This window comes from Mustela erminea, chromosome 1, assembly GCF_009829155.1.
Source record: "Mustela erminea isolate mMusErm1 chromosome 1, mMusErm1.Pri, whole genome shotgun sequence".
Classification (NCBI taxonomy): domain Eukaryota; kingdom Metazoa; phylum Chordata; class Mammalia; order Carnivora; family Mustelidae; genus Mustela; species Mustela erminea.
In genome coordinates this window covers 106775668-106798558 of record NC_045614.1, presented here as the reverse complement: position 1 = coordinate 106798558, position 22891 = coordinate 106775668, and the positions used below count along the sequence as shown (strand labels likewise).

The window sequence follows — 22891 nt, the reverse complement described above, 5'->3', positions numbered from 1 at the left end:
AAAATTCCCAAATGATTACTGTGCACTTAAGGTTCAAGAAGCACCGTTCTAAAGTAGTGGTTCTCAAAGTGTGGTCTCATGAACTTTGAGAAATACAAACATTCAGCCCTTCTTCCAGACCTACTAAATCCGAAATTCTGGAGTAAGGGCCCTACAACCAGTAGTTTAACAAGTCCTCCAGGTGATGCCCACTACAGTATAAGAAGCAACATTCTAGAAGTCACTGTTTTTATATGTGACTGCACTTCAGAATCATCTCTGGTATTTTAAAATACTGATGCGTTGGTTCTATCCTCAGAGATTCTGATTTAATTGACCTGGGCATCAGATTTTTTAATGTTACCCTGGTGACTCTAATGTTCAAAACTTTGGGAGCCATTGTTCCAGAAGACTTTGACATCAGTGGGAAATAGACGATCCTCCCTTGCATCTCGATAGGACTTGTCCTGCTGAGACTACCAACAGACTCAAAGGACTGAGAGAAGACCATGTGTAACTGTATTCAATCCTACCCACTTTGAGGGTATTGTAGTGGAGTTGACTCTTATCCAGATGCAACTTCAATCAAATTCCCTTAAAGATGAGTAGGCTGGGCCGAGGGCCCAGGAGAATGTTTAAACTGCATCTGAGGCACCAAGAAGGCCTATTAACAATTCTCCATGGCTCTGCTCAGTCCTACACTTTCCTAGAAATTATTCTTGTTCACACTTTAAGCAGCATAAATTTCTCCTCTTCAGACTTTCCAAAGCAGTCTCTTCCATGAGGGTAAGTTTGATATTATATACATATAAGTCTTTACATATAATTCCCATTTTACAGATGAGAAACTAAGGTTTGAAAGTGCTAAGCAAATTGACCAAATGTATACAGCTGGGAAATGGAGAAATGCCTGTTAATTTCCATAACTATCTGTCTCTGAAATTGTATGGGATATTCACAACACCACACTGCTTCCTCGAGGATCATAAATGATCCCCGCTACATACTAAAGTAACAATAAAATGATGTTTTCTTCCATTATCTAAGTAAGAGGAAGCAAAGAGAAGTTCTTTTTAGGATATTTTTAAAAATTCAATTAAAATACTATGGAGTGGGCTTAGTAATGCTGAACAGACATATTTTGACATGGGAATGTGCTCCACACTCTGTCTCAGTGTCAGGAAAAGCAGATGTACTAAGTGCAACCTCACTAGATCTTGGCGGGATGCCTGCTCAGTACCACTCTATCTAGGCTACTGAATAATACATGGAAATATATACACACACACACAAACACACACATCCTACACACCTCCAGTTTCCCAAGTCAGATACACGAAACAGGCCACCAGATTAAGAATGTTAAAATTATTGTATAATGGTTTGCTATTTCTAAAAAATACTATTACTAAAAAATATCTTACTTTATAATGTAAATGCATCAAATATATTGAAGAAAAATCCTCTCAAGTTCACTGTTTATGCCGTCTTAAAGTAAACCACCATAATATTTTACAAGTAAATCCTAGTTCCTTCTTAATACTTTTTAAAAGTGTTGTGTGAAAATGTAGTGGTATGATTTAAGGAAATGTTTATTATGCACTGGGAAATATTAGCCAGGAAAGGGAAATTCAGTGGAGAGTGGGGAAAGGCACTAACTCTGGAACTAAATTCACTGTATACAAATCCTGGATTTACCATTATTTAAATTCCATGTGTGACCATGGGCTAATTATTTAAATCCCCTATGCCTTGGTTTACTCATCTTCAAAGTGGGCATGACTATAGTACCTGTTTTACGGAACTGTTATGATACTTAAATGAATAAGATTTATAAAACTACTCAGTGAACATTAGTTATTATTATATGATAACAGCAAACTCACATTTTTTTCTAAATCCCTCAGGGAAAACATATAATTCTTCTTTTATAGTTCATTCTAGTATGCCCTGGAAAATATCCATCCACATGAGAATAAAGTTATGATTTATTCCTTAATAAACTCATGGCTATAAACTAGATACCTAATCAAACCAGAGACATATAAGAAATCCCACTGTCATTAATTACCATCTCTATTAAGTTTGAGAATGTAGGCAACCCTGCTTAATTTCTGAAGCAATAATTTGTACTGAAGAATGAGCACAGGAGGGAGATATAACAGAACTGAATTTTCCTTACTTTCTCTTAACCAAATCAGCTTCACATCTCAGAGCCTCAGAAGCAGGTAATTTCAGGGAGAATTTAACAATCTCTAATTTATCACAACTTTAAAACCCTTTTCTACTACTTCAAGGAACCCACCCACCTTTTTTCCTTACTTTTTAAGCACCTCAGTGTTTTCTGTTCCCTGAAAAATAAGCTTAAATTTAGCTCCTAGTCCAGGTTGAATAATGAAAGCAACGGCTCCCTCTCTCCTGGGTAAATGTACCATTTACCTACTTTCAGAAAATGATGCCTCTGTAATTATCACCATGAATATATATTCACATAACGCTTTGAAGATACACTTAAAACTGTGCTAGAGTGTCTTCTTTTATTATTATTGCTATAAAGTTCACTTTTCCAGACTAAGCATACTCAATTTTCTTCCTATTTTCATAATGGAAAATGACTTCCTTATCCATCCTTTGAAGTCTCTTAAATTGTCTGTCATCCTCAAAACAAAATGCAAACATGATCCAATTTGCATTAATCCTTCAAGCTGGGTGTTATTCAACAAAGTCATATTCATTTTTGATGGAGTTGTTCTGAGAATTCACTTGCATTCATTTATTCAACAAATATTGACAACCTAGTATGTGCCAGGCATGACTCTCGGGGCTGGAGACAACAGTGCAAAATGCAGGCAAAGCTACCTGCCCTATGGAGCTTTTATTCTAATTAAGCCTTTCAATTTAAATGGTAGTATGACTATAGTATTATTATTATAAACTAACCTATCCATATCCATTATTAAGGCATTCCTCATTATTAAGGCCCTATTCCATGCCAACACAGAGATAAATCAGACCTACCCAATGTCCTCAAAAGCTTATAACTCAGGAGCGCCTGGGTGGCTCAGAGGGTTAAGCCTCTACCTTCGACTCAGGTCATGATCTCAGGGTCCTGGCATAGAGGCCCCCATAGGGCTCTCTGGTCAGCAAGGAGCCTGCTTCTCCCTCTCTCTGTCTGCTTCTCTGCCTACTTGTGATCTCTCTGTCAAATAAATAAATAAAATCTTGGGCACCTGGGTGGCTCAGTGGGTTAAAGCCTCCACCTTTGGTTCAGGGGTCTGGGATCGAGCCCCGCATTGAGCTCTCTGCTCAGCAGGGAGCCTGCTTCCTCTTCTCTCTCTGCCTGCCTCTCTGCCTACTTGTGATCTCCATCTGTTAAATAAACAAATAAAATCTTTAAATAAATAAATAAAATCTTAAAAAAAATACTTATAACTTAAAGGAAGTAAATAACTCACATACAGGGGCGCCTGGGTGGCTCAGTGGGTTAAGCCGCTGCCTTCGGCTCGGGTCATGATCTCAGGGTCCTGGGATCAAGCCCCACATCGGGCTCTCTGCTCAGCAGGGAGCCTGCTTCCCTTCCTCTCTCTCTGCCTGCCTCTCTGCCTACTTGTGATCTCTCGCTGTCAAATAAATAAATAAAATCTTAAAAAAAAAATAAAATAAAAAAAATAACTCACATACATAGTAAATATATAAGATGAAACTGCATAAGTTTTTTAAGAGATGTACAGTGTATACAGAAGTAAAAGCAGGACTTCCAGTTAGAGAAATCAGAAAAAGTTTTCAAAGACAAAAGTCAGTTGATCTTATTTTTAGAGGATGATGCAATTAGTTAAAAAAAAAAAATATATATATATATATTATATATATATAACAAACAATATGAATGAGGAAATTCTGTGGTATATATATATGGGGAATGTCTTAGTGGAGGAGGGACATAATAAATAAATAAGTATATAAGACGTGGCGAGTGTTTTGGAGGAAGAACAAAGTCAAGTTGTCAAGAGTCAAAGAGTCAAAGTCAAAGTCAAGAGCGCAGTGTGGAAGACAAGGATTGAAATGTACAGACTAACCAGCAAAGGTCTCCATGTGAAAATGCTTCACTTTTGAGGAAAGGAGGAAGGGGGCTATTTGGATTTTTGGAGGAAGAACACACTAAGAAGACATGAAATGCTGGTACCAAGGACTTCTGGAAAGACCATGGTTGATATGTTTGAGGAACAGCAGAAGATAAGTCAAAAGAAAGGAAGGTGAACAGTCAAGAGGCAATGGGCAGGATTATGTAAAACCGTATCGGTTATAAAGTGAATTTGGCTTTTACCCTTAATGACGTGTGATGAAAGAGACTGAGCAGAGAACTGACCTACGTGACCCATGTTGTACCTGGCTCTAGCTACTGTGTGGATAATAGATTAAAGAGGGAAAGCTTTAAGTGCCAGGATCAGTCAGGAAGCTATTGCAAAAGTCCAAAGATGAGAGCAGCTTGGTCTACGTAGGGGCAATAGGGGTATTGAAAGTGGTCAGATCCTGTTATATTTTGAAGGCACAGTGAATTTGCCACAGTTTTCAAATCTATTGCAAAGATTATTGTACTACCCACTCTTACAATTATGCCCTTTCTAATGATGTGTTTAAAGGGAAATTTTTAAGGCTTTCAAAGGTAAAATCAAAATTCATTACCAATTTATGGCTTTCATAGTTTCAGATCTTTCAGGGATATTGAAGATATCAATCAATCAAACACCTAATTTACAGAGTAGAAAACCAAGGAACAGAAAGCTTAATTAAACAAGATACATGTAGCTAAATGCAGTCAGGACCTGGACTAGAAACCAGGTTATCAGACTCACAGCCCAAGCCACTTTGACTTAACAATTAGTGATATTTAAGTGGCTCATAGTCTTCCTTTGAAGGTATATTCAGTCATTTTGATTTTACAATACTGAATAAGAAGTTTGCTGAACTCAAAGCTCTTCAGGGTCAAGGCAGGGAGGAGGAAAATGTGGGGGAAAGCAGGTACACTCACTGTTCGAATATATTCATTTTTTTTTTCCCCGTGAGGAGTGCCAGCTAAATGAAACATATCTGCCATAGCCCTCCAGTTTGGGATTTTGGAAACTGTCCATTGCTGTGCTCGGCAGAAGGGCAAATAAGGACATCGCACTCTAAGAGGGGAAACACAAATGCAGATAAGGAATAGCAGTCTAATGGGACTTGTGCAGCTGTAAATATACACAAAAGGTTCAGACACAGTTGGGTGAAGTGAGTTGGAGGAAGGGGTTGTTGTGTAAGGGTGGCAGCTGTCAGGGAAAGCTGGAGAAGGCTTCACACAAAGGAGAAAAAAGTTGAGAAGGGTTCTAAAGGGTAAGAGTGGCTTACCAGCAAAGCCATGGGATAAGACTGGGTAAATCATTCCAAGTAAATGCAATTAGCATGTGTAAAACATCCAAGATACAGCTCAATCTGTATCATTTGTGTAATTCTCCCAATCCTATGTTTGACCATACACCTATCTAGAATTGAGCTCTGACTCTCTCTGGGTATAAATCAAATTCAACAATCCATTGTGTGGGTCTTCTTTACCCATTCATCTCTTGTAAACTAAATACACTAGAATTAAAATAAAATTTTTAAAGTGTGACTACCATAAAACCTAAAAAAAAAAAACTTTAAAAATAACTGATTCCACACATGTTTGAGATCCTACAAAGTATGAATTTTATCAAGCTTTGCAGGATGCCTACAAATCTATACTTAACCTGTTACTTAGGAATCGGGTACCAGGAGAAGAGGCTGTTGCAGTCCCAAGACAGAGATTGCCTTAATCAGCAAATGTGACCTCTCCCAATCTTGGGGGCAGAGGAGAGGTACTAGTCAAAACCTACTGCAGTGCATCAGAATCATCTAGAAAACTTGACGAAAGAGATTGTTGAGGCACAGCCCAGAGTTCTAATTCAGTATGTCTAGAGTGAGGCTAAAAAATGTTCCCAGTTGATGCTGATGCCGGAAATGGTCTGGGGCCTTCAAACTGTATGAACCACTGACTTACAGCACTTTTCAGTACCCAACCACCCCCTCCACTCCCTGCCTTAGCACTTTCACACTCTTCTCGTAATATCAGCTGCCACCATTAAGGATTCTACTTGTTGAAATGGCTGCTGTCTATGAGCTCCTTGCAAACAAGGGCTCTCTCATCCACATGGATGAAGATTATAGTAATAGCACTAGCAACAACAACTAACAATATTTATTGGGAGTAACCGTGTTTTAGGAATAATTTTAACCACTTGTCATGAATCAACCCATGTTGATTGGGTTGATTCTATCATTATAGAACTTACATCATGGAGCTGTTCATCTGCACAATCACTCTATGACATAAGTTCTATTATCATCTATTATCATTCCCATTTAACAAATGAGGGAATTGAGATGTGAAGAGGTTAAGTAACTGAGCCAAAGGTACAGAATTTTAAGTCAGATAGCCTGGATTCAAATTCTGGCTCTATCATTTATGTGTGTGACTCTCCAGATCCTAATACACACCTTGAGGATATCACACAGGGATTTGTAAATTGAAGATTTCCTGCTGGTTACATACCTTTTAGAACAAATGGTTTTGTTCTGAAATGGGAAATGGAAGTCCTCAGTCAGTTTTTCTGAGCAGACATTCCCTTCCACATGAGAATGGAAAGGCTTCTAAAATCCGAGAGATTCTCTGTCCCTCTCATTGTGGACAATCAGATATCGTTCAACTCTGAGAAATTTTATGTGATTTGCTTAAAGTCAATGTACGGGTCACTTCACAGAGCTAAGAATAGATTAAAGACAATTTCAGCCCTCAGCTCTTTCTAGGAATACAGTTGGTTAAGTAACTCCTCTAAGATTCTTAACCACTATGCATACCTCCTATAAATATGCTACAAATACACCCATAAACAGAGCAACCAGGAAGGATAATGTCAAATGGTTCAAGTTCTCCTTTACTGACTAGAGGGAAACATGAGGACAGAAGTCTTAGGATCAAAAAGAAATACAAGACTAGGAGCGCCTGGGTGGCTCAGTGGGTTAAAGCCTCTGCTTCTGGCTCAGATCATGATCCCAGAGCCCTGGGATAGAGCCTCGCATCAGGCTCTCTGCTCCGCGGAGAGCCTGCTTCCTCCTCTCTCTCTGCCAGCCTCCCTTGCCTACTTGTGATCTCTGTCTGTCAAATAAATAAATAAAATATTAAAAAAAAAAGAAAAGAAAGAAATATAAGACTAATAAGATGGAAAGAGGTCAAGGTTACAAAAAGTTTAAAAACAAGTTCTGTGTGATTTTATGTGAGTGGGTGAACTATTCAAGGAAATAACGGGTCCTTGTTCATGCCTGGAGGCATGATACAATATAGGCATGCTATAATATAATATAATGATATAATATTACCTGGAGGCATATTCTTTAAAATTAAAGCATAGTCAACAAAAACAAATGTCTAACAAATATTCATTACTCTTCTAGCGATTAAAATCAAAAGGTATTTTTCCTTTATCAGAAAATATCAAGTGAAGTAACTGCATTCATAAGCTAAGGATAAATATTAATTTTGATATTGAAAAACATGCCACTGCAAGAGTAACAACATTACCACACTATTGCTTAAGATTATGTAAATAATCTTGCTTAAAGAAGATCAGCAGGATAACACACACATTTCTTTTTCTTTTTATCCAACTTACAGGTGTGATTTCACACATAGAAATTGATGACATTCTTAAAGAATAGACAATAGTAGAAGAAAATAATATCCCTATAATTGGTTATGGCATAGCCCCTCCTTTCCTGTGAAGCTATAACATGTATGCTCTAGTAGGTATAAGAGATGAACTCCTTGTCCAGGAAGGCCCCTGGTTAGGGAGAAAAACCTCCTTGTAATTCTTCATAGGATCCTTGATGTCTTTGATAATTTTTCCCAGCTAACCATGTGGATCATGTTTCTGTTGACGGTTTAGCAATACAGAGCTTCTGTTGGCTTTGGCTGTGTCTCTATACTTGTAGTTGGTGGTGGTGTTAAAACATCATATGTTTGGTATTGTATAGAAAACATAATTGGATGACTACATTTTTAAGTTTCCAATTGGTTTTCCGAGACTCAGATACAGACCATTTAAAAATGTTTCTTTATGGTGCAATCATGAGAAATTTAGTTTATTCATAAAATCTGAGTAAAATGTGTTTTACTTGTAATCAGTAAATTAGGAACATAAAGTATTAGAGGTCTAGAATCAAAAGATCTCAAGAAACAGATTCCATATTAATTAAATATAAACTCAAAAGTCAAACAATAATTTATTAGGACAAAGCATGGGAGATTGTTTAAAAAATCATCTTGGAATGAATAAAGTCTTTTTAAACAGGAAAGAAAGGCTGAGGGCATAAAAGCATATTTATAATAAAATAAAATAAAGTGTGTAAACCTGGCAATTCACAGACCTGTACCCCTGGGGATAAAAATACATTGTATGTTTATAAAAAATCAAATAAATAAATAAATAAATAAATAAATAAATATAATAAATAAAAATAGAGAGACCAGCAACAAAATGAGTAAAATTACGCAACTCATATAACAAAGAGGTGATCTTTTAGAATATAAATAGATTTCCCACAAATGTAGGTTTAGATCATATAGGTATAAACAGACATTTTATAGAAAAAGAAGTGAAGGGGATTCTTAAAATATATGAACAAGTTGCTTAACACAACTCAAAATAAGACAAGTAATGTGTACGGTTTTAGGTGACAAAGAGCCAGAAGTTTGATAACACATTGTGTTGGCCTAGAACATAAGAAAATAGACACCCTCAATGTAAATTTGTATCATGGAGAGCAAATAGATATCTTTCAAAATTAAAAAAGCATATACCCTTGACCCAGGAATTCCACTTCTAAGTATCCATCCCATAAGTACACTTGTACACATGCAAAATTACTTATGTACCAGGATATTCCTTATAGTGTTGTGTGCATTAGCAAAGTATAAAAAAGGACTGAGATGGCCTTCAACAGAGAATTAGGTTAAAGAAATTATTCCACATAAATACATACTAATACGAAAAAATCTCATAGATACAACAATTTAAGTTTTAAAAGATACTGAATAGCGTTAGGTAGATGGTAGAGAGATGATATCAATATAAACATGGAGCATCATATATGTTGATAAATGCACAGACTACATCCAGAAGAATACCAAGAAATGTGGCCGGGGAGAGAGGAGAACAGAAAACTGCTTTTGACTATGTCAGTGTCTCCCAGGGAAAGAAATACTCCCATGGTTGACCAAACTTGGGCTTAATGACTCAAGGCAAGGAGGAAAAATGCACTCCATGGTCAAGCTGAGATGTCTTAGTAAGAGGGTATAAGAAAGAACTTAGTAGATTTGGTTTTGGATTAGGCAATTTTAGGGATGGGCTCAAAGAAATGTAGATTTACTCCCAACAGAATGCTCTAAGGAAGTGTGTGTCATTGTATGACTGGGTATGTTAATAAATAAATAAATAAATAAATAAGACAAGAAGAGCAGAGCAAAGTTAAATCTATGTTTACTGAATTAGTAAGCAGCCATGCATATAAGCCAGGATAGAGAAATATTTGATCATCTTGTAGTTTGGACAACATTCTTCTTGTTGTCTGTGCTCAGACATGATTACAGAGTGGTCTTGTTTTTTTGTCTTGATCCAGCACAATCATAGTGATGTCATCTGATCTGGTGTTCTGTGAAATTGTGTATTTTCAACAGAAGTACACCAAGGCCTGGTTGGAAGGGACTGTTTCGCTCTTTCTCAATTATGTACCCTTTTGCATATTTATGGTTTTATATATATACTTATCTTACCTATTCAAAATAATTTCTAGAAGAATATCAGGTCTGGGATTCCTGGGGGAGATGGCAGAGTAGGAGGACCCCAGGCTCACCTCATGCCACATATACAACTAGTTAACACATAAGTGTAAATAACTCAAAAAACAACCCAAAGACTGGAAGAATAAATGTCATAACTAAATGTGCATCAGGAGATGAATGGATAAAGATAAGGTATATGCATAAAATGGGATATTATTCAGACTTAAAAAAGAAGGAAATCTTGCCATTTTCAACAAATGGATGGACCCAAAAAGTATAATGCTGGAAAATAAGTTAGAGAAAGACAAATACCATGTGATTTCACTCATATGAGGAATTTAAGAAACAAACAAATGAACAAATGGGAAAAGAGAGAGAGAGAGAAACCAAGAAACTGATGCTTGACTATAGAGAACAAACTGATGGTTACTAGAGGGGAGGTGGGGGGTGGGGGAAACCGGTGACAGGGATTAAAGAGTACACTGATCATGATGAACACTAAGGAATGAATGAATGAACAGAATTGTCGAATCACTATATTGTACACCTAATATAACAAGTGGATATATTGGATATAAACTAATATAACACTGGATGTTAATTATCCTGGAATTAAAGTTAAAAACCTTCATAAAATTTTAAAATTGAACCTCAGTATTGAAGGAGTCCTTAAAAGCCACCTAGCCTAGAAACTACCCCAGTCACCACCACCTTATTCTCCCTTCCCACACCAACAAGGTTTTCTTGTGAAGTCCCCTACAAGTGTCAGTATAGCATCTGCTTGAATATCTCCAGTTTCCCCATTGTACTAATTTACCAGACAGCTCATTCGTGCTCAAATCCCTGTTCCTATATTTTGTTCAGAGGGAAAGAGAACAATACATTTGGTTATAATATCTTAATTGTTTCCACCCCAGTATGTTTGACCTCTTCAAATGCATCTTCTCCTATGGCAACTAGTAGAGCAGAATAATTACCTTTCTAATTTTATGTAAAATATTCCTATTAATACTCTCCAAACTGCAATTGTCTTTTTTGTGCCAGTGTTCCAACACAGTTTTGTATCTTTTGTTATCATTACATTTGCAGAGATTCTTATCTGTTGCTGCTGACAAACGCATTTGTTTTTGTACTCAATTACATGTAATTAGTCTTTTCTTCATGAACAAAAGAACAGGTGTCTTTATCAATTCAATGCAAGATACCATGGTAAGGTTGGTTAGACCTAATGATGTCTAGTGAACCAAACAGCACAATTCTGACAGATGCTCATAGTAACAAGATTTTTTTTTTCAAACAATCAAATGCTTTTACTCCTGCCCACACAAAGTAGAGAAAGAAAAGTCATTTTCACATCTTAGAGGCTTATAATTTTTGATTTAAAAAAATGAGTAGAATTTAAATCCTCCACTGATATTTTTACCCTTTATCCCCACTAAGAAAAAGCATAAATAAAAATGATTTGGTTTCACTGGAAATTTTTCAGTGAAAATATGTATGTTGGGGGGGCTGGGGAATCAGAAGAAAGCATGTTAATTGAAAAACTGCTAAAATCTGAAGTAAGTCTCTAGCTCTGTTAATAGTATTGTACCAGTGTTACTTCTTGGTTTTGATAATTTTACTGTTGTCACATAAAATGATACCGTTAGGGGAAACTGGATGAAAAATATATAGGAACATGCTGTATTATTTTGTAATTTTTCTGAAGTCTAAAATTATTTCAAAAGCAAAGTTAAAATAATATTTGGTGGGTGGAGTATTTTAGCCAATGACTCAGAGAAATTTTGTTCATAAGCACAAGGGGACATTCATTCATTCGTTCAATTTTTGCTGAGTACCTACTATGTATTAGAGATTATTCTAAAGATAAGTCAAAGAACAAAACAAAATTGCTTTCCTTACGGAACTCACATTCTCCTGGGAGAAAGAGGGAGATAAAAAATAAACAAATAAATGGCAACTCTGTATGTGTGTGTGTATGTGTCTGTGTGTGTATGTTGGTTATAAGCGCTATGAATACAAAAAAAGGTGGGTATCAGAATAGAGAAGACCAAGGTAAGATGTGTTGTTTTATAAATGATGGTTAGGGAAGATCTTTCCAACATCTATAAGATATGTAGTTGTGCTGCCTTAAAGTACAAATGATAACTATCCACCAAAAAGGGAATGGATAAGTTCATTTGTGTATATTCATGTAAAGAGATACTTTACAAATATGAAAGTGAATGACAGAAAGCAAATATATCACCATATAAGCAGCTCACTTTTATACAGTGAACTTATATATAGTAATGCTCTCTTATTAAAAGTTTAAAAACATGCAAAACAATATTATAAATGGTTTAAGTATACATATATGAAAAAATGTATTTTTAAAACTGCATGGATGGAGTGCCTGGGTGGCTCAGTGGATTAAAACCTCTGCCTTCAGCTCAGGTCATGATCCCAGGGTCCTGGAATTGAGCCCCGCATCCGGCTCTCTCTCTGCTCGGCGGGGAACCTCCCTCCCCCCTCTCTCTGTGCCTGCCTCTCTGTCTACTTGTGATCTCTGTCTGTCAAATAAATAAAATCTTTAAAAAATAAAACTGCATGGAAATGAACAATGCTAAATTCAGGCTTGTTGTTATGTCTGGTACTGAAGGAAAGCAGGACTCCACCAGGGAAAGCACAGAGTGGGTTCAAATATATTGATATTTTTTACCTAATTTTTCTCCAGGGACTGGGTATTCAGGCAGATATATCCTAGTCTTACAATTTATATATATATATATTTATATATATCTGAACTATTTCAAAACCAATATATCAAAAAAGTATGTGCAGTTGTTTATCTTAAAAAAATAAGTTATTTTAAATGTACAAATTCAGTTTCTAAAAGTATTTCACAAAATGTAACACCCTCAACATGTGTGTTATGCATAATACCATTACGCATAAAAATATAGTCATATATATTTGTACATATATATGTGTATACATGTGTATGCATGTGTGTGTATGTGCATTTATATCAGACACTGACCCAGCATCAGCAGAGAAAGCGCTTCTCAATTATTTTTCTATGACACAGTGAAGGAAGGATTTTTGTCAGTTGAACCCACATTTTTGCCCCAGCTCTTCCACCACAAACCCATGATAAATGTCATACGTCTGCAGGATAGCTTTCCGGGTCATGGCTGCTTCATGTGCAATCATGCATAGCTATTCAACTTACTTGGGTATTGAATTTATCCTTCTCAATTGATAATTCTTCCTTTTTTAAAAAAGTGGGAGAGATGGTGCTGACAGGAGACATTTACATTATTGTCTCCAGCCACCTCATTTTATAGAAAAAGAAACTAAAATCGAGGGATTACTCCGGACAGCAGAGGCGACACAACTAAGCCATCTCTCTGATTCTTCCCATCAATACTTTTGGTTCACTAAATCTACACGCTAGTACAAATGCAACAGATGAAAATCTTACATGGAGAGAAAGGCACGCTTATTCTTCTGTACTCAGATGAAACTATGAATCATTTAAAGAATGCATTCTAATCAATAAATCAATAAATCAAAAGATAAAGAATGGATTCCTACAAACAAACACAAGCCAACAATGCAAACCACAACAGGCTAATCAACTATGCAGGGAACTGGGATGCAATTTTTTTATAATAAGATCTTTACTGCACTGTAATTCGTATTTTACAATGTGTAATATTAAGTGAACAAAGAATTATTTAGAAAGGGTGGACAAGAGTGTTTTCACACTTTAGGAATTGCAGATCTTCCCTCAAATCTTTAATTTTAATTTAGAAGCTATTTTCCATAAAATATAAACTCCATATATATATATATATATATATATATATATATGGAAAATAACTTCTAAATTAAAATTAAAGATATATATATAAAATTTATATTTTATATATATAAATTTTATATATATATAAATTTATATAAATATATATTTATATTTTATATATATAATTTATATATATAAAGATATATATGCATATATATAAGTGTGTGTGTGTATATATATATGCATATATATGTGTGTGTGTATATATATATATATAGAGTAAGAGAGAGAGAGAGAGAGAGATTGTCACACTGACCACAAAATTTTATCTATCGAAGATAACTCAATGGGACATATACTTGACGAGTATTTACTATGAGCTCAACACTAATGATCTAGCAGTGAATACAGACAAACTTTAAGAAACAATATGGCACTCTGCATAATTTTAAGGTAACATGAATTTCCCCCTGGATATCTGTATATGATTGTGCAGGAACTAAAAGGTATGATGCAAGTGATCACTCTTCGTTCTGAGGCTTGTATTCAAAATTCTTCTGAAATGCAAATATATTGCTAACTCTGTACTTAAATTAGTTAAAAGCTAATTCCAGGGATATTATTAACAAACTCTGAATATCTGGCATTTTACTTAAAAAACTTATATGTAAAATTTCAAGTCTACTGGTCTTTATTACCCTGTTATTACCAAAACATATCATACTATTTTTCTTTTTAAATCAATATAAAATAAAAAATATAATTTTCCTTTTAAAAACAATAATTTTGTCCTCAATCAAAATGAAATCACATGTAACAGACATATGTATGTATTCAATGTTTACCTTAAAAAGTAATTTTGGTCTGCCAGAAACGATGGTCTGAGAAATATTATAACATGTTTACTATTTGGTTCTTCGATTAAAACACTAACTTGTGTTGGAAGGTCTGCCTTGTTCCTACAAATACTTATCACCATATTGACTACAAACCCTGGGATGGGAGGATATTCTTATCCATTGAGTATCTGGAACTCCTTCAAGCCTCCTACCTTCTCATTTACTATGTAACCTCCCAACTGTCTCTTTACTATAGGGAATCATAGCAAAAAGAATAAAAGACAAGACACCAGCTTACTATCAGTTAAAGAGTTCAAAAGGTAGCCTGGCCACAACTTAAGCCTAAGATATACTGGGCCATACGTTTGATCATAATGGGATTGCAAGAAGAGAATGTTCCTTACTGTAGTCACTATTTTCGTCCTTGGTCCCGTCAATGGTACCATCTGGGTGCATCTGCAGGAAATATCCCTGCTGGCTGAATAACCTTGTCACAATTCCTTTCAGCTGGGGTTCTGCAAAACAAAATGAAATGATTATTCAAATTCTAATTTTGTTTATAAAAATACACACTTGCAAATTGTCCAAAAATTCTCTAAGTAAACTCACAAATGCCAAAGGCTTAAATATTGAAATAAGCATTTGGAAAGGGGTCATTTCAGGAACATATCTTTCTCTTCTTTTTCCATCTAGAGGCAGAGCCATAATACTGTAGAGCAGTAAACCAAATATAAATAGATAAAACTAATTACGATTAGGAAAGTACAGAGGCATGTTAAAAACGTGAATTATTTCTCTCCTTCGTGAATCTAGTTAGTGTCTGACTGCAAGATGTCACCAAGCTAATGGTCCCATTCCAGAATCACTATTTAGACCAAACTGCCACTATAATTCCTAAGCTTCTGGCAGTCAAAATTAGGCCCCGGAAGACTTCTATTTCTGCTCAATGTCAACTAACCATCAGAAACTCCTGGGTTTTGAAATGCTGTTCAAGTTTAGCCTGAAAGAACGGCTTGTATGAGGACCACAGAAAAAAGCAAAACCCCAGTGGTCATGAGATGTATATGAAAAGAGATTTTACCTTCAATAAATACCCCATCAGAGAGGAGCCCCAGCACAACAGTCATTTTTCCAGTATCAATCAAACCATCAATTAATCAGTTGATCCATGAATATTTCTCTGAGTATTTCAAACTAGGAGTGGTCCTCAGCTTTTAAAAACTCTTTACACACTAACACCACAAGCGGAACTTCATATCCCACACTTAGATTCTTATATTATCAGCTAACATAAATATTTAAAGCTCTCTCATTGTGGTGCTGGCTGCCAGCAACAATTCATTTTCTACAACATCACTACCATCTTTGTCTCTGCTTCACAGTACTGGGCAAAAATTAGACCATCATAATGCATCCCTGAAGGAACAACTTCCAACCCTCAAAAGGACAATCACAAAATTTCAATTGATAGTCAATTTCTTACCTTCCCCCATTTATTCAACCAATATTTACTCCAAATCTTTTTGTCAGGCAATATGGTAGGTAGAGTGTGTTAAACCAAACACATTTATTGATGTTTAATTCTAAATAAGAATTCTAGTTAAGGATTCAGTGTTTTTATCTTTCTAGGAATAGACCTGCTCTTTACAGCATATGTCTGTGGTTAAACTTTTTCACATATGACTTGATGACATACATTCAGGAATATGAGGCAATGCCGATATAAACATGTCTCCCTCAGAGCAATCCTAAGAGGCAGAAAAGATGCCAAGAAAATTGGGAATAAGGGACCAGGGTTATGAAAAAAAAGGACTGAACTGGAAATTAGGCATTCTGATTAATAACTGCATATTATAGATGTTTGCTAAGTAAATTCCATTTATTTACTTTGTGGGCCTTAATTTCCTTATCAAGACCATCTAGAAGTTAAACTGAAATATCTTTAGATCCCTTCTATAAGTATCTATTGACTTGGAGCACATTAAAATCATCTTCCCTGGGTGGTGGCAGAAGTCAAGGAATGGATCCTGCTCATTGTGTTGCCGCTATGGGCCCACCTAGTCTGACATACTAGAGACACGTTGGAAGAACACATAGCTAGCTAAGATCATTGTAAAATAATATCCTGTATCACTCTTATCATCTATCAACCCCTACCTACCAACATTTCTGGGCACAGCTCAAGATCACCTCCTGCAAGAAAGCTTGGCTATCATAATTGCAGATCACTTTTATAATCAGGGGAAATAAAAAGAACATGTGTGCCTCTGCCATGAGGCTAATTGATTGACAGGCGGGGGCTAATATGCCACATTTAAATCTATATATGCAGGCAGAAGACCCAGCTTTGAACCAAAACTGCCATGTGGTCCTGAGGAAGTCACTTGACATTTGAGGTTCAGTTGCCATATCTGTATAAAGGGAAAAATAATTCTTATGCTAACAATAACCATTGAGAATTTTGATGAATAAATATAGGGTACAGAATGACTTGAAATCCATAAGAATATAAATCCTAAATAAGGTGTGTTTTTCAATGATGAAAACCAGACGTCTTCTGATTTCTGTTTTAGTGAAATATTAAGCTTGTAAGTCATTAGAGTAAACAGTGGGCTAAGGGTAGAGGATAGAGAAGGATAGAAGGAAAGGGAAAACTGTCTTATAATTGATATTTTCCTGCTAGTAAGCTTGATAAGGTCACTTTAAGATGTCATGGTTTGGTTGGTAATGAGATATATGGCAGCTGAGACATTAATGCCAGCAAAAGTTTGTTTTTTTCATGCTCCTCTTTCTGTAGCTGTAATTAAACACTTCTTTTGCTACGGTGACGCTATCCCCCTGTTGGGGCCCTGGGAATTCAGGTTGGTAACTCCTGTTCAAGATAATGAGCATCAGGTTTTTATACCATCCCTGGATGCCCAAATGCAGTGCCAGAACAAGCTTGGAGTCTGTTTTAATTATGTGATGATCATGAAAGCAAATACTTTGCACTCTAGATGTTTCAAAGGAGACCTGACTATTGAACAAACACCCTGAACCTAGCATGTGTCATAGAAACCAGGCCTGTCTACACCCTGATTACCATCTATCAAACCCTACCAACCTTTCTGGGCTCAGCTCAAGATCATTTCCTCTACGAAGGCTTGGCTATGATAAGTGTGGATCATTTTTATAAAGGGGGAGGGGAAGAGGACATGTTTTGTTGTATTTGAAAGAAAGGGGTTAAAACAATGAGACCACTTTTCGGTACATCTAAAATCCTGGAGGCACTCAACAAATATGCTTTTTATTTTTCAGACAATACTTGGGGATCTAAGAGATGAATGATTCCTACTCTGTCCTCATGGAGCACCCAGTCTAAGGCATGAAACGTATTTATATATAATACGAGTGTGGGGTAGGTGTTAAGGGATTAAAGCAGAATGGCATGATGGCACCAAGGAGAAAGGGACTAATTCTGTCTCAAGGTTGGCTGAAGGTACCTCATCATCACTGGAAAAGTATGTGGCATTTTAATAGGAAAAAAAAAGGCAAATGGAACAAAACAAAAAACAGAGAAAGGGTGAATTCCAGACAGAGAAACAATGGATATTTTCCAATTTCTATGACTCTACTTGATTCTAAGATAATGTTCTTCTATTTTTTTTTTCTTTTTTAATGAAATGATGGCTATATTATTAGATGGTGAGGTGGCAGGGGTTTGGTTAGTTATCTTTTGTACTCTGAAATGGTGTGGCAAATGCTGCTAGCTTTTCTCCCAAATCCATTTCCTCTTTTTCCTGGGCACCCAGCTAGACCATATGTCCTAGCCTCCCTTGCAGTTAGGTTTGGCAGATGAATGAGTGTCATATGGAATGTAAGTGGAAGTGATGTGTGCCATTTTCAGGCCGAGGCTTTTAAAAGCAAACATTCTCTTAATGCTGGCTGGATTTAGATGACAAAGCCCTAGGGGATGTCAACAAAATAGAAGAATGCTGGGCTTCTGGATAACTGATAGAAAAAAGACTATAGCCATCAGAAATATCCGCTTTGGACAGTTACGTGAACAGGAAATAAATTTCCATTGGTTGTTCATAGTGACTTCCTTCCAAGAAGCATGACAGGAAAAGAGGAGGGGATGGAGTAATTTCACAGCAGAGAAACCTGACAAACAAAACACTCCCTCAGCAAGGTGATCGAGATTACTATCAACAGTCATAAATCATGCTGATAACATATACCCTCAATATAATATGATAAGAATGGCACCTTACCTCTGTGATCTTCCCAAAAACTCATAACCCCAGTCGGATCATGAGAAAAACACCAGACAAATACCATCAGAACACATTCTACAAAATGACTGGCTAGGAACACTTACACTGCCAAGGTCATCAAACACAAGATAAGTCTAAGGAAATGTCACAGCCAAGGGGAGTCCACAGAGACAGGACAACCAAATGTAACATGCTATTCTAAATGGGATCCTGGGACCACAAAAGGATAGTAGGTAAAAAACTAAAGAAATCTGAATAAATTAGACACTTTAGTTAATGTTCATAAATATACCGAACCAATGTTAAGATGTTAATATGGGAACCTGGGTGTTGTTCATATGTGAACTCTTTGTACTGGCTTCACTCTTCTGTAAATTTAAAACCATTCTAAAACAAAAAGGTTTTGTGATCATTTCAGCCACAAAGCAAGTTACGAATTTAATTCTCGAAGAGGTTGGGTGAGAAAGGAGGTAAGGGATAGGAACTCAGCAACTCGGCTTCCCTTCAGGATCACACGGTGACTTCCACAGTGGTCTGAATTCAAAGCCCCCTCAGGAGAGCTGCGACCGGGAAGAACTCTCTAGACACGCCTGCTGGTTTAACATGGAGCGCAGTGGAACAGTTAGCACGCGCCAGAAACCCAGAGAAGGCTGGAAGTATGGGGGCCCATCATACCTCACACTCAGGATGACCACTGGATGGCAGAAAATGAAATGAATTTCAGAACTGGAAAGGCCCTTGGAGTCAAACACCTCCCTACATCAAAATACCTCCTTCATCCATGTCAAAGATTAAAAAAAAAAAAGTTGAGGCTTAGAGGGAAAGCGTCTTGTATAAAGTCATCCAGCAACATGTAGTTGACTGAGGAGAAGAATACCTCTCCTGTACACTGATGAACATTAATTTGCCTTTCAAAGCGCAGCTAAGACATAATCCGTATCTTGTGCAAGACAGGGGCTTGGGGAACAAGAAGGTAGAGAAAAGAGGAGGGAGAGCACTGAGTTGTGTTATCATTTACCGGAGTATGGGGGTGATAAAGTAAAGGGAGCTTATAGGAAACGGTGCCAGAAGTACATATATACACATACATATACACAATAAACATTTTTGATACTACAATTGATTGTATTTATCTAGGGGCCCCCCTATTCAACATTTGCACTGAAAGTGAGAGATGAAGTGTCTCGTGTAAACACCAATCTAAAATGAAAAGTACAAATTAATTAATTAAAATGAAAACCACAACAGTGATCTAAACTTATGATGGAAGCCATCTCCAGAGAATTAAGAGTACTTATGACGATAATGATGGCTATGTTTCCAACCCATCTACTTTGTACCAGGCACTCTCCCAATGATTTTACTGTATTTTCACTTAATTCTCACAGTAACTGCATGTGTTAAGATATTTTTTTTCTCTTTTCCCAGAGGAGATTATGGAGATTCGGAGAAGCTGCCTCCCTTACCCAAAGTTACAGAACTAGCAAATGAAGAGGCAGATCTAGCTTAAGAGTCTGTGGTCCTAGCTACTCTCCACACAGTTGAGTCACTTTCAGAAAGACACTGGCAAAACTCGCACAGGCCCCGAGGAAAGGGAGCCAGATCAGGAGGGTGCCGAGGGCTGCCAGGTGGAGAACGGCTGAATGAACCGTCGATATGCAGCCTGGGGAAGGGAAGACTCTGGGGACGTGAAAGCGGCCCTCGCTTTCTTAACAGCAGACAGAAGTAAGACGCCAATTTGTTCTGAGTGGCTCCATCGGGATCCAACGAGGGCCAGTGGGTGAAAGCTACAGGGAGGCAGGTGAAAAAGAACTTGCTATGAACAGGATTCAAAGAGAGAACAGGCTGCCTAAAGAAAGAGTGAGTTTTCCATAGTGAACAGAAGCGAACAGGCAGAAGCAGAAAAACTGCACATCAGAAGGGCTGTGAAGGACAGGGAGGTCTCCAAAAGCTAAGGCAGCCCGCATGACAGGGCAAGGTCCTCTCCAGCCTGGGTGTCCTGGAAAGCTTTGGGATCAGCCAGATGGCCCTCTACATACAAGTCTGCTCCTCCGTGTCTTCGTGTGTGCTTAGGACGGGGTGTTAAAACGACTGTTTACCAGTCATCGTGAAAATGCAGCTCTTTGTAAATGTTCAGCATGGATTGTGGGAGTAATTTGACCGGGTTTTCTAATCAGTCTCTGTGGGTTTAGAAAGGGGGCCTTGGTATTAAGGTTTAATGTTGCCACTTAAAGGAACGAAGATTGAAGAGGCTGTTAAATGTGATTCTTGTCAAGTGCTTCTGGGGCCTCACACTGCAGCAGATTGCAAAATTAGACTATTAGGGTTTGAGACAGTTCATAAACAGATACATTTCTGATCAAATCACAGGAAAAAGGGTACACAGCAGGGCACATTTATATACCATAAATCAAAGCCCCAGACAAATCAGAAATGAGGTACTAAGACATTTGAAGGAGGACTGAACTTATTTGGGTTTTAGAACACACCGCAGAAATTATAAACACACTAAGTTAGAGGAATTCATTAAAAATACATATTGTTTCATAAACGTGATGCAGGACTGAGGTCCTGCCTTCACTCGGCAACTGCAGTGGACATAAGAAAAAGAGCACCCTACAGAACTGAGCGCAGAAGACTGGAGATGTGTCATCATGGCCACCAAAATCCGCCCTGAGAGGTAAAGGGAGTGACGTCCTGACCCAAGCCCTCAGTCTCCCCCATGGGTCACACGCAGGTGACAGATGCAGTGAGCCATTACCTACCTGATAGCCAAGAACTTCCCGTGTTGCAATAATAATTGCAAAGGACTCTGTGTCTGTAAGTGCATATCTATTTTCTCAGTCAACAGCACATTTCATTCAAAAAACAAGTATTCATTGACCACTGGGCTTTGTGGAGGTTATTATTCTAGGCAAAGGGGATCACAAGTGATTTGATATTAAAAAAAAAAAGCTTGTGGAAAAAAAACCAAACAAACAAAAGCAAAAACCTACCCCAAACCTGACTCCCCTGGGGTTGATTTCCACCGTGTAAATATTCCCACCACGGCCGATTTGACTCTACCATGTAATATCTTTGAATAAAGAGCTCGAGCTGGGAAGAGACGAGCACACTGGGCTCCAGCACAGCACTGGTTTTAAAGAGAATAAGACACAAAGCTTACATTCCAGTAGGAAAATAGAAAATAGACAGACAGACAATCAATATTGAGTTTTCGTATAGGTGCTGTATTGAAAATGAAAGCAGTGAAAAGTGACGGAGTGTAAGGCAGGTGCATGTGCTCTTGTGGACACAGTAGTTAGAGGATGGTGACCCAGAGACCTGAATGAACAGAAGCAGCAAACCCTCAGGGATATCTAAGAGAGCGATAAGAGGAGCCTTTTAGGCATCAGAGATAGCAAGTGCCAAGTAACCCTAATTCTTGAAAAGATTAGGAACCATAGATTAAAGTTCTCTAAAGATCCTTCCTCTAGACCAGGAGTTGGCAAACTACGGCCCCACCACTGCCAATTTTGTAAATAAAGTTTTATTGGAACAGAGCCATAACCATTCATTCACACATTTGTCTATGGCTACTTCCCTGCTACAATGACAGACATAAGTAGTTGAAACAGAGACTCCACAGCCTGCAAATCCTAAACTATTTTTATTAACAGGCCCCTTACAGAGAAAGCTCACCAACCCTTGATCTAGAACCTTGTGCTGCTTCAGTTCCCTCTGCCTGAAATGCACAATCCCTGCCTTCCTCCTCTGCCTAGAACTCCTCCTGAGTTTTCTGGACTCAACCTTCTTCTGAGGGCCTTCCCTGACACCCTGGAGCAAAAGTAATCACTCCCTCTGCAGAGCTACCTTGTGCACAGGTCGAGAGTGGGCTCCCCACACTGTTACCTCTGCTGGCTTACCCGGTCCTCTGTCTCTGCTGCTGATCTAGGGGTCCTCCAAGCAGGGACCTTGAATTATTCATCACTCTGTCACAGCTCCTAACACAGTGCCAGGCACAGAGTAGGTGAGGAGTGTTCGTACGTTGAAAGAAAGAAGGAGATAAGTGATAGCTGGGATTTTTCATTGTCACCTGTGACTTTCAGAGGAGCTCCTGATTTGTAAGGAAGCTGTTTATGGTCTTATCATATGACGC

At 37.5% G+C, this 22891-nt stretch overlaps 1 protein-coding gene across 5 annotated transcripts in view; it reads right to left on the bottom strand.

The window, feature by feature from the left end:
• Positions 1-22891, bottom strand: part of FGF12 (fibroblast growth factor 12) — a 559676-nt gene that overhangs the window by 207296 nt on the left and 329489 nt on the right. For all 5 annotated transcript variants that reach the window (XM_032337796.1, XM_032337786.1, XM_032337812.1 and 2 more), the window contains one exon: positions 14902-15012. In XM_032337796.1, coding sequence (XP_032193687.1) covers positions 14902-15012 — 111 coding nt within the window. The remainder of the gene's footprint in view (positions 1-14901; positions 15013-22891) is intronic.